At 40.5% G+C, this 12,961-nt stretch overlaps 1 protein-coding gene across 2 annotated transcripts in view; it reads left to right on the top strand.

Moving 5' to 3' along the window:
- Window positions 1-12,961, top strand: part of LOC133635973 (copine-4-like) — a 98,361-nt gene that overhangs the window by 22,941 nt on the left and 62,459 nt on the right. For both annotated transcript variants that reach the window (XM_062029513.1, XM_062029514.1), the window contains exon 3: window positions 2,791-2,970. In XM_062029513.1, coding sequence (XP_061885497.1) covers window positions 2,791-2,970 — 180 coding nt within the window. The remainder of the gene's footprint in view (window positions 1-2,790; window positions 2,971-12,961) is intronic.

Below are 12,961 nucleotides of genomic sequence, written 5' to 3'. Positions count from 1 at the left end.
TTCCTATTTACATTTACAGTATACATTGTAAAAAAAACATTTTATGGTAAAATTTCGGTAACTAAACTTTACTCTAAAATCTTTTTCTTACAGTGTACGTACAAATATACAACAATAAATAATTGTGTATTGAAGACATTTAAAATGTATATATTATTCACTGTTACAAGTGTCATAACTGCCATGTGGCCCCAAATGAAAACCAGTTTGACACCCTTTCCCCAAGGCATTGACACATCTGTTAATCTACACCCTTTTTCATCTATTTGTCATTATTCTTCTGTTCCGTTTTTCATTTTCCAATCACTTCCACATTTTTCATCCAAATCATGACAAAATTAGCAGTTTTCCCAGAATTTCACGTTTTTCCACAACATTTTTCCCATTGAAAATGAATGAGGCCATATATTACACATTTTAAGTTACTGTGTTGTTTAATTTCTCTGAGTCAAGTAATATTACTATTTATGATGAATGATTACATCAAATTAATAAATCACCCAGGTTAGCTGACTAGTCAATTTAGGGTATTGTCATTTAGCCAAGGATGTCACTATCATCAACCATCATTCTTAGGTATGGTTTCAACTAGGGATGTCCGATAATATCGGACTGCCGATATTATCGGCCGATAAATGCTTTAAAATGTAATATCGGAAATTATCGGTATCTGTTTCAAAATTATCGGTATCGGTTTCAAAAAGTAAAATTTATGCCTTTTTAAACGCCTCTGTGTACACGGACGTAGGGAGAAGTACAGAGCGCCAATAAACCTTAAAGGCACTGCCTTTGCGTGCCGGCCCAGTCACATAATATCTACGGCTTTTCACACACACACAAGTGAATGCAAGGCATACTTGGTCAACAGCCATACAGGTCACACTGAGGGTGGACGTATAAACAACTTTAACACTGTTACAAATATGCGCCACACTGTGAACCCACACCAAACAAGAATGACAAACACATTTCGGGAGAACATCCGCACCGTAACACAACATAAACACAACAGAACAAATACCCAGAACCCCTTGCAGCACTAACTCTTCCGGGACCCTACAATATACACCCCCCGCTACCCTCTACCCCCAAAATCCCTCCCCATCCAACCTCAACCTCCTCATGCTCTCTCAGGGAGAGCATGTCCCAAATTCCAAGCTGCTGTTTTGAGGCAAGTTAAAAAAAATAATGCACTTTGTGACTTCAATAATAAATATGGCAGTGCCATGTTGGCATTTTTTTTCCATAACTTGAGTTGATTTATTTTGGAAAACCTTGTTACATGCGGGGCATCACAACAAAATTAGGCATAATAATGTGTTAATTCCACGACTGTATATATCGGTATCGTTTGATATCGGAATCGGCAGTGTTGGGACTAACGCGTTACTAAGTAACGCGTTACTGTAACGTCGTTAGTTTCGGCTGTAACTAGTAATCTAACGTGTTATTTTTTTATATACAGTAACTCAGTTACCGTTACTGCATGATGCGTTACTGCGTTATTTTACGTTATTTTTATGTAGTATCGGCTAGAAACTGAAAATCTGAGTGTGTTTTATTGGAGCGCTCCGGTGGAAAAGAAGAGGCGTGCTTTCCCCCACCCATAGAAAGCACGCCTCCCCGCAGGGGAGACGTTCCTCCAGAGCCGTACTTCGGGTCTAACAACCTTCACTTTACCCGGAAGAGGGTCTTTACAGCTGAGGGTGAATGACGAGCCCGGCGGTTTGTTGCAACTTTGTGACTTTATTGCACGCAAGCCATCCACCAAGTTAGAGCACCTACACGCACTCACTGTCGCCGCTCCCTCACCTCTCTCGCCCACTCACTCACTGACGTCACTCACCTCTCATGCTGTCATATCTTAAAGGGCCACACACACACACACACATACGCTACTCTCATAACAACTAACAAGACATCATGGCGAAGCCAGAAGTCGAGTTTTTTAACATGGAGACATTCTCAATACTTTTCTTTTGTCGAGCACAAAGAAAATAACATTTTAGTTAAATGTAAGTTGTGTCTTGGATCAAAGATCCTATCTACTTAGAGTTAAAGTTAAAGTGCCATTATGTTGCAGCTATTTAAAATAGTTTTGTCAATTTTTTCTGGCCTGAAATAAATTGGCCCTTTGAAACATATCTTTGTCCTTGTGTGTTGTATGTAGACCACATTGCTTTCTGAGTTCAGTGATGCAAATGCATGTCAAGTTGATCAACAGATTGTATTATTCTCCAGTGCAATAACAGTACTGAAATGAAGGCTAAAAGGGCATTAATGGGAGCCTTAAAAAAGGGGGGAAAAAAGAAGTAACTAAATAGTTACTTTTCACAGTAACGCATTACTTTTTGGTGTAAGTAACTGAGTTAGTAACTGAGTTACTTTTGAAATAAATTAACTAGTAATTGTAACTAGTTACTGTTGTTCAGTAACTAACCCAACACTGGGAATCGGTAATTAAGAGTTGGACAATATCGGATATCGGCAAAAAAGCCATTATCGGACATCTCTAGTGCCGATGAATATAGTGTTCATCAGTTCGACACAACAGAAATATGATAGTGGGAATAAAAATAAGCATTACTTTGCCCAAATGACATAAAGTATGGAAGTGTCAGTCAATATTGTGTTTGCTGCCTCCAAACTATCCCACGGTATTAATGTACCGCACCACCTTTACAACAAGACGCAATAAAAAAATATGTATCTAACAAAACAAACTGCTAATAAAAATATTTATAAATGTATAGTCCATTGTGTAACTTGTGTGTGTGTGTGTGTTTGAAGGTGGACCGTACAGAGGTAATCCGCAGCAGTAGCAGCACGGTCTTCTCCAAAATCTTCCTGGTGGATTATTACTTTGAAGAGGTGCAAAGGCTTCGCTTTGAACTGCACGACATCAGCTCGGGCAGCAACGGCCTGCGCGATGCGGATTTCCTCGGCGCCATGGAGTGCACCTTGGGACAGGTCAGAGCAAAACTTAAATACTAGATTGCTCGTGTTAAGTCTGTGACTTGTGCTCGTGTACAATTTGGACCCGTAGCGTCCCGATGACTGAAAGTTCACTAGCAAGTTCTCTATGTACAGTTTGCACCTTAGCTCTTTGCCACTGGAGTTAAAGTCACAGTCGGACATTAAACTTTTCTCCACAAAACTGAAAAAGTGGCTTGAGGAAAATCAGAAGTGGGTGTAGTATACACTGTTGCGTCGGACCAGTTCTTCCTCCCAGGGAATTTAAGTTACTAGTCAATCCCAAGTTCTTTCGATGACGTATATGCTGAGTAAGAAGGACCATCAAGACAGAATTGGAATATTTTCAAGTTTATACCAAAGGAGATCAGCTTAACCAATACATTCATATCGGCTGCTCTAGTTGATCTGGCATTCCAAGGGAAAAACCAACTTCTTTTCACACAAAGAAAACCCCCATCTCCCCCCTCTCAACACTGATAAGGAGAGAGACGTGGGGGTTGTCTTCACATTCCAACGTAAGACACTAAACAGACAATCTGAAGACAAAGAGAGACTGGTAGAATAAACAAAGGAAAAATACTAGCTACTCTAAACATGGCTATGTAAAAAGAAAGAACTCTTAAACATATCTGCATCCTTCCACAACACAAATGGGGCCAATTATTTTTAACATATTTTTATTTTGTACTTGTCTTAATCTTTTTGTATGTGTTTTTCACTTTTCTCAAATTTTCTTTAAAGCCTAACCAGGGACGAGGGTTGCAAATTAGCCTGTGGCTAGAAGTCTTATGTATTTTGACATTGGTTACTTATGGGTAGCAATCCATCCTTCCATCCATTCATCTTCTTCCGCTTATCCGAGGTCGGGTCGCGGGGGCAGCAGCCTAAGCAGGGAAGCCTAGACTTCCCTCTCCCCAGCCATTTCGTCCAGCTCCTCCCGGGGGATCCCGAGGCGTTCCCAGGCCAGCCGGGAGACATAGTCTTCCCAACGTGTCCTGGGTCTTCCCCGTGGCCTCCTACCGGTCGGCCGTGCCCTAAACACCTCCCTAGGGAGGCGTTCGGGTGGCATCCTGACCAGATGCCCGAACCACATCTCGATGTGGAGGAGCAGCGGCTTTAGTTTGAGCTCCTCCCGGATGACAGAGCTTCTCACCCTATCTCTAAGGGAGAGCCCCGCCACCCGGCGGAGGAAACTCATTTCGGCCGCTTGTACCCGTGATCTTGTCCTTTTGATCATAACCCAAAGCTCATGACCATAGGTGAGGATGGGAACGTAGATCGACCGGTAAATTGGATCGATACAGCGTCCGCATTACTGAAGACGTCGCACCGATCCGCCTGTCGACCTCACCATCCACTCTTCCCTCACTCGTGAACAAGCCTCCGAGGTACTTGAACTCCTCCACTTGGGGCAAGATCTCCTCCCCAACCCGGAGATGGCGCTCCACCCTTTTCCGGGCAAGGTCCCTGTCAAATAAATATATAAATAAATAAATTAGCAATTTTAAAAGGCGGTCTCAACCCCTCCAAGTTGAGTAATGAAAACTGCAACCGAGATGAATGTGACAGCTGGTGTGTCCCAGCACAATTCTAACAGTATAAACACTTTGTTGGGCGCAACATAACATATTAAACTTCCTGGGAAAAGCTGCTTCCGAGTTAAACGGCATGCCATAAATCGCTTATGCAGTACTGCCATCTAATGTCTTGGAAGTGCAACTGCATAGCAAATGAGACTCAAATGGTGTAAGAAAACAAGATGTAACAACCGGACAGCATAGGCTCATTTTAAAATGTTACATTTAAAAATAAAATATATTATCAAATACAAACCAACTTTATTTATTATTATACAGCACTTTTCACACACCGGCTAGTGGCAAAAACAAAGTGCTGTAGGAAAAAAAATTTAAAAAAAGAGAAAGGAAAACACACACATTTTTGTATTTATTACCTTCTTGAGACCTGAGAAAAATGCCTACCTCTTTAGGACCAGCCTTTCTAGATATATAAAGATGTGTATTTACAACATTAATAATATATACATACTATGTAAATACAAAAAATGTAAGCTTTTAGTTATTTTTTAAATGTTTGAATTTTTTGTTTGTAATTGTTTTTTTAATCTTCCTTATTTACGTCGTTATTACAGTATGTCTCTATATTTATAAAAATGTTTTAATTAATTTTGACCAAAGGGGGTGCATTTCAATTTGTGACACACACTTGTTATTACATATGTTGGCCAGAGGGGGAGCACTTCACATTTTTACACACACTTGTTATTTCATATGTTGACCAGAGGGGGAGCACTTTTAAAAGCGACACACAGTCAATTTGAAAAATTTCTCCTTTTTGGGACCACCCTCATTTTGATAGATGTCACCAGCAGGGGTGCTAATGAGACATTCTCTATTAGATGCAATGTTATTGGGACCATGATTTATGTCATCACTTGCTCACACCTCCTCATATGGAAGATACTTTTCCTTGTTGATGTCTCAAGAAGGGTAGAAATACAAGAACACACACACACACAGAGACGCACACAGCACTATGACAATAACTAAATAAAAACAAAACATGGCACAGCACTGAGGACTTGTGGAAACACGCCACCTTTAAGGCCTTCACACTGGAGAATAACTCAAATTAATGCCATCTGAAAAAAAAAAGTCTGAAACATATGGTCAAATATATGAAAAAATTAAATACAAATATAAATAATACATTATTAAGTTAATAATATTTGAAAAAAAACGCAAAATTGAGAGAATACTAGTTGTAATACTAATAGTTAAAATAGAAAACAACATCTTTTAACCATGAATGTGTGGTATTATTGGGGTGATACAGCACTGCTGTGTATGGAATCCCAATGGGATGTTTTTTTGCCTGAAGTCAGCTACTGTCACCCACTGCATGTACATTATGGGATGTCGTCCTTGAGCGCCCGGAGTCGTGAAAAGAACGCACTTTTTTAAAATTCAAAACACTTGCACGCACAAGCCGAGTGAGCGCCGTTACCTGCTTTTTTTTCCCTCTCTCTCGCAGGCTTGTCCCTGCCTCTCCACGCTGCAGTCAATATTTAAATATGGGCCTTATTTATGACTTCAGCTCGTTAAACAAGAGCAATTAAAGAGGGTGAAAAAAATGGATGCCGGGCTCATTAAGAAGAGCGACGACCTGGGCTGACATGAAAGCTAAGCAGTTCAAATTCCGTTTCTTCGCCTCAAACCAAGACGTGCGATGGCCGCCGCGGCGCAAAGCCGGGAGATTTACAACATCACGAGGGGGAACTTGGATTAGCCACACAAGAGAAGACGATTTTAAAGGTGTTAGCCGGAGGTTTACTGAAATTGGATGAGGCGTAGTCAACAACATATTCAATACAAGTCTTACCCGGAGCTTTCTTCCATTATAGTCGCATCAGCGCTTCAAATTGGTGTGGTGTCCGGCACCAGAGTCATGTCAGAATAATTGTATCTAAGTTATCACAAAACTTTGTGTTACTGTCAGGTTCAAACACTGATGACATCTATTAAACAAGACAAGAGGCAAAGAATTAAACAGAGACAGAATCCAATTTGGACTCAAATGAGGAGACACGCCTGGACACACTGTACACTTGTACAGTATCTCCAGCACGCTCTGGCAAAAGATTGCACTCCTCCTTCTTTATTTGACTTTCTCCCCCCACCTGACCACAGCTGCTTCCAGAGGGAAGTGGGTCGTAAACAGCGCTGCCTTTGGTTACCGAACAGTTCAAAAGAAGAGGTCGTAAAATAGTTCAAAAAGAGTTCCATAAAATAGTTCAAAGAGAGTTCCATAAAATAGTTAAAAAAGGGTTCGTAAAATACTTCAAAAATAGTCCGTCTGGAAATTGGGCACATCCTGCCATCTGTCCGCTTTGAAATCCTTGGGTTAGAACAAGATCTTTCTGTTGATTACCATACATGAGAGAAAACAGGAACACCCCCCCCCCCCCCCCCTACACAGTGGAGTTTTACGAGCCTTACTCTTGGTAGGCCTCAAAGACAGCTTTTGTCTTTTTGCCTGGAACTCATTTCTACACAAAGTTTTTTGTGATAACTTACAAAGAATTATTCTAACAGTTATATTGAGTTCAGCTCGCCTTGCGAGAGGACAAAAGCTGTCTTTGATCCTACCAAGCAGAAGGCTTGTAAAACTCCCCTGTGTAGGATGGGGAGCGACATGAAGGCGTCGGTTTCTTTGATGTATTGTAATCCACAGAAAGATATTGTCTTGACCCGAGATCTACAAAGCGGAGAGGAAGCAGGACCTGCCCAAGCTCCAGTCACCTTTTCTTTGAACTGTTTTGTGACAAAGGCAGTGGCTGTTTACGACCCCCTTCCTTTAGAAACAGCTGTTGCCATGTAATCAGGGAAAGTCCAAATAAAAGAGGAGGCGTACAATCTTTCGCCAGAGCGTGGTGGGACACTGTCCAAGGGTACAGTGTCTACGCGTTTCTCCTCATTGAGCCAAATATTATTCTGTCTCTGTTTAATTCCTTGCTTCTCGTCTTGTTTAATAGATGTCATCAGTGTTTGAACCTGACAGTCATGTCAGATTATTTGTGAGCAAGTTGTTTATTGTACATCACTTTTGGAGTGGTCCGCCTTGTATGGAGGCAGGAAATGGGACTAAATAAATAAATACATCTTAAATAATGTGTCATTAATTAAAAAGTTAAAGTGAAAGTACCAATGATTGTCACACACGCACTAGGTGTGGCGAAATTATTCTCTGCATTTGAACCATCACCCTTGATCACCCCCTGGGAGGTGAGGGGAGCAATGGGCAGCAGCAGTGGCCGCGCCTGGGAATCATTTTTGGTCATTTAACCCCCAATTCCAACCCTTGATGCTGAGTGCCAAGCAATGGGTCCCATTTTTATAGTCTTTGGTATGACTCGGCCGGGGTTTGAACTCATAACCTACCGATCTCAGGGCGGACACTCTAACCACTAATTAATTATAATTGGGAAGTGAAGTGAATAATATTTATATAGCGCTTTTCTCTAGTGACTCAAAGCGCTTTACACAGTGAAACCCAACATCTAAGTTACATTTAAACCAGTGTGGGTGACACTGGGAGCAGGTGGGTAAAGTGTCTTGCCCAAGGACACAACGGCAGTGACTAGGATGGCGGAAACGGGAATCGAACCTGGAACCCTCAAGTTGCTGGCACAGCCACTCTACCAACCGAGCAATGCTGCCCTGAATTGCAATAGTGTGTAAAAAATGTAAAATTAAACCAAGTAAATTTATCATTTAAACATTGTTTGCATTAGTTCATGATTTATGTCATGATTTAATTAATCAATGAAACATCCAAGATTTATTTATCTATTTAATTTTGTCCCCTTTGGCCTAGGCTTGTCCTGACACCAGAATGTATTTCGATACTTTTCTAAATAAAGGGGACCACAAAAAACTGCATTATTGGCTTCATTTTAGCAAAAAATCTTAGGGTACATGAAACATGTGTTTATTATTGTAATTTAGTCCTTAAATAAAATAGTGAACATACTAGACAACTTGTCTTTTAGTCGTAAGTAAACAAACAAAGACTCCTAATTAGTCTGCTGACGTATGCAGTAACATATTGTGTCATTTATACACCTATTATTCGGTCTACATTATGAAGGACAAGCTGTAAAAATTGATTATTAAAGGCCTACTGAAAGCCACTACTACCGACAACGCAGTCTGATAGTTTATATATCAATGAAGAAATCTTAACATTGCAACACATGCCAATACGGCCGAGTTAACTTATAAAGTGCAATTATAAATTTCCCGCTAAACTTCCAGTTGAAAACGCCTTTGGAGGATGACGTATGCGAGTGACGTCAACGGTTGAAGCAGAAGTATTCGGAGCCCATTGTATCCAATACAAAAAGCTCTGTTTTCATCTCAAAATTCCACAGTATTCTGGACATCTGTGTTGGTGAATCTTTTGCAATTTGTTTAATGAACAATGGAGACTGCAAAGAAGAAAGTTGTAGGTGCGATCGGTGTATTAGCGGCGGAATACAGCAACACAACTAGGAGGACTTTGAGGATAGCAGACGCGCTAGCCGAACGACCTCACCTTGACTTCCTCCGTCTCCGGGCCGCCAACCGCATCGGTGATCGGGTGAAGTCCTTCGTCGTACCGTCGATCGCTGGAATGCAGGTGAGCACGGGTCGTGATGAGCAGATGAGAGCTGGCGTAGGTGCAGAGCTAATGTTTTTAGCATAGCTCTGTCGAGGTTCCGTAGCTAAGTTAGCTTCAATGGCGTCGTTAGCAACAGCATTGCTAAGCTTCGCCAAGCTGGTAAGCATTAACCGTGTATTTACATGTCCAGAGTTTGGTAGTATTGTTGATCTTCTGTCTATCCTTCCAGTCAGGGGTTTATTTGTTTTGTTTCTATCTGCAGTTTAGCCCGATGCTATCACGTTAGCTCCGTAGCTAAAGTGCTTCACCGATGTATTGTCGTGGAGATAAAAGTCACTGTGAATGTCCATTTCGCGTTCTCGACTCTCATTTTCAAGAGGATATAGTATCCGAGGTGGTTTAAAATACAAATCCGTGATCCACAATAGAAAAAGGAGAGAGTGTGGAATCCAATGAGCCAGCTTGTACCTAAGTTACGGTCAGAGCGAAAAAAGATACGTTCTGCACTGCACGCTAGTCCTTCACTTTCACTTTCCTCATCCACGAATCTTTCATGCTGGCTCAAATTAATGGGGTAATCGTCGCTTTCTCTGTCCGAATCTCTCTCGCTGCTGGTGTAAACAATAGGAAAATGTGAGCAACCTTTCCTCCGGTGTCGTCACGCTACTTCCGGTAGGGGCAAGGCTTTTTTTTTATCAGAGACCAAATGTTGCGAACTTTATCGTCGTTGTTCTATACTAAATCCTTTCAGCAAAAATATGGCAATATCGCGAAATGATCAAGTATGACACATAGAATGGATCTGCTATCCCCGTTTAAATAAAAAAAAATCATTTCAGTAGGCCTTTAATCCACTTGTTCATTTACTGTTAATATCTGCTTATTTTCTGTTTTAACATGTTCTATCTACACTTCTGTTAAAATGTAACAATCACTTATTCTTCTCTGCTTTGATACTTTACATTAGTTTTGGATGATACCACACATTTAGGTACCGATCCGATACCAAGTAGTTACAGGATCATACATTGGTCATATTCAAAGTCCTCATGTGTCCAGGGACATATGTCCTGAGTTTATAAACATAATAGGAATTTTTTAAAAAGGAAAAAAGATTTTGTGATGATAAAAAATATAGATGTAATCATAATAGTATCGACTAGATACGCTCTTGTACTTGGTATCATTACAGTGGATGTCAAGTGTAGATCCACCCATGGCGTTTGTTTACATTCCTCCTACGGTGTGTAGTGAAGCATGTTTAGCTATTCCTCGTCCTGCAGTGATAATAATACTTGTCAGAAACATACTTTATTTGTCGCCATGGAGACGAGGATTAGTGATTTAGAAGTAGCTAAAACACTGCTGACTGCTATTGGATTTTAGCTGCTAGGTAGCTAGCCACCTCTTCCCGAGGGTGTTTCAGTGTTATAATTTCACCTTTATCGTCAGTTTTTAGGCCAAAATGCGTCCATTCTCCCTTTTCTGTCTACACACTGTGTCTGCTTGTAAGTACTCCGTGTGCGCGCTGCCGAATATGCTCCTCTACTCGTCAAACCAGCAATGTCATGACGTTAAAAAAAAATATATATGGGGAACCGGTACTTTTCAAACAGAATATAGTACCGTTTTTGATTCATTAGTACCCTACTTTGGCACTTCCCTTCGCAACGATTGGACCGGATGTGTGTTGGGCCCGCCCACTGATTTTGACGAGTGAGTTTGACAAGTAAAATTAATTCATGAAGCACTGACAAAATGGGACAAAACGAAATAATACATCTTTAAATAATGAGTAAAATATGTTATTAGTGAATTATTGGATAAATCATTTAATCATAAAAAAATGAAACCAATTTTAACTAAATTATTAATAATATTTTTATATTATGTAAATTAATGACAATTTTAACACATTTATGTATTTACTTATAAATAAATAAATGGGTTATACTTGTATAGCGCTTTTCTACCTTCAAGGTACTCAAAGCGCTTTGACAGTATTTCCACATTCACACACACATTCACACACTGATGGAGGGAGCTGCCATGCAAGGCGCTACCAGCACCCATCAGGAGCAAGGGTGAAGTGTCTTGCCCAAGGACACAACGGACGTGACTAGGATGGTAGAAGGTGGGGATCGAACCCCAGTAACCAGCAACCCTCCGATTGCTGGCACGGCCACTCTACCAACTTCGCCACGCCGCCCCATACTTCCAAAGTATAATTAATTAAGGACACATTTAAATAAATATTTAAAGATGTATTTTTTTTTATATTAATGTTGTCCCATTTGGCATACCACACTTTATCTTAAATATAACAGTATATTCTTTATGCAAAAAAAGACATCCATGGAAGGTCTTTTTTTCTTCCTAAACCTGGAGGCTACAACTAGCGGAATTATGACAATTATATTTTACATGCTGCCGGCAGTCACTTAGCCACACACCTTATTAAGATGAATAATACAAATCCGCTCCAACTTTCCGAGCAAAAAAGTCTGTCCTGTATGTTAGATAATTAGGCTTCAAGCTAAATAGCTGTCAATCAGTTGGGGTCTCCTGGGGGCGACTGAGCTGACCTAATGTGTGGGGTGGTCTCTTTAAGCCTCCATTGTTGCCAAATGGAGAGCACGGTGCAAACAAGAAGCGACATCAGAAAGTAACTATTTTTAAAAAGTATACCTTCTCGTGCATTTTGTCCGATAAGAGCATGATGGTATGGTTACAGTTACTGTCCACTAGGGTTGTACGGTATACCGGTACTAGTATAGTATCGCGGTACTAATGAATCAAAAACGGTACTATACTCTGTTTGAAAAATACCGGTTCACAATTTATTTATTTATTTATTTTAACGGGCATGGCGGCACGCTGTCACGTCATGACATTGCTGGTTTTACAAGCAGAGGAGCATGTTCGGCAGCGCACAATCACAGAGTACTTACAAGCAGACACAGTGTGTAGACAGAAAAGGGAGCACGGATGCATTTTGGCTTAAAAACTGACAATAAAGGTGAAGTTATAACACTGAAACGCCCTCAGGAAGAGGTGCTTTAAGACTAACGTCCATCCACAGTCGGCAGTGTTTTAGCTTCTTCTAAATCACTAATCCTCGTCTCCATGGCGACAAATAAAGTAAGTTTCTTACAAGTATCATTATCACTGCAGGACGAGCAATAGCTAAACATGCTTCACTACACACCGTAGGACAGGGGTGGGCAATTAATTTTTACCGGGGGCCGCATGAGCAACCCGAGCACTGCTGGAGGGCCACACTGACAATATTTCAATTAAATTTTGCTCAAATTATTTTTGATATACCGTAAGATAGATAATAATAATAATAATATTTTCATTTAACCTAACTTATCTTTATACAAAAGCAGATGGCTTTTGATGGTTTTATTTTTAACACTTTCTTACACAACACTTCCTGATGTATATTACAATACAAAAATTTCAATTTCTGTCACTTTATCCTGCATCCTCTTTGTTGTAAAACCTTTATTTAACCAGATAAGAAAACATTGTGAACGTAGCACGCCTGTAAGGTGATTGGCGAAGAAGGAGGAAGCGTTGCTGTTGCGGAAATGAGGAGTGAGGATTGGTTTTCCTTTTGGAAAGAACGAGATAAGTTGAGCTGTGTTAGTATAGCTTGCTCAATAAAAGTTTAAAAAGTGCATCAGACTTGGTGTGCACTTCTTCTGGACGCTACAATTGATGTCAGAAGTGGGATGAAATGCCTCCCAGTTCGCCTTGCCATCAAACCTGGGAGTCTTCATTGAGGGCGGAATTT

Source organism: Entelurus aequoreus, linkage group LG20 (assembly GCF_033978785.1).
Source record: "Entelurus aequoreus isolate RoL-2023_Sb linkage group LG20, RoL_Eaeq_v1.1, whole genome shotgun sequence".
Lineage (NCBI taxonomy): Eukaryota > Metazoa > Chordata > Actinopteri > Syngnathiformes > Syngnathidae > Entelurus > Entelurus aequoreus.
The sequence above is the reverse complement of the archived record's forward strand: the minus strand, read 5'-3'. Positions and strand labels throughout refer to the sequence as shown.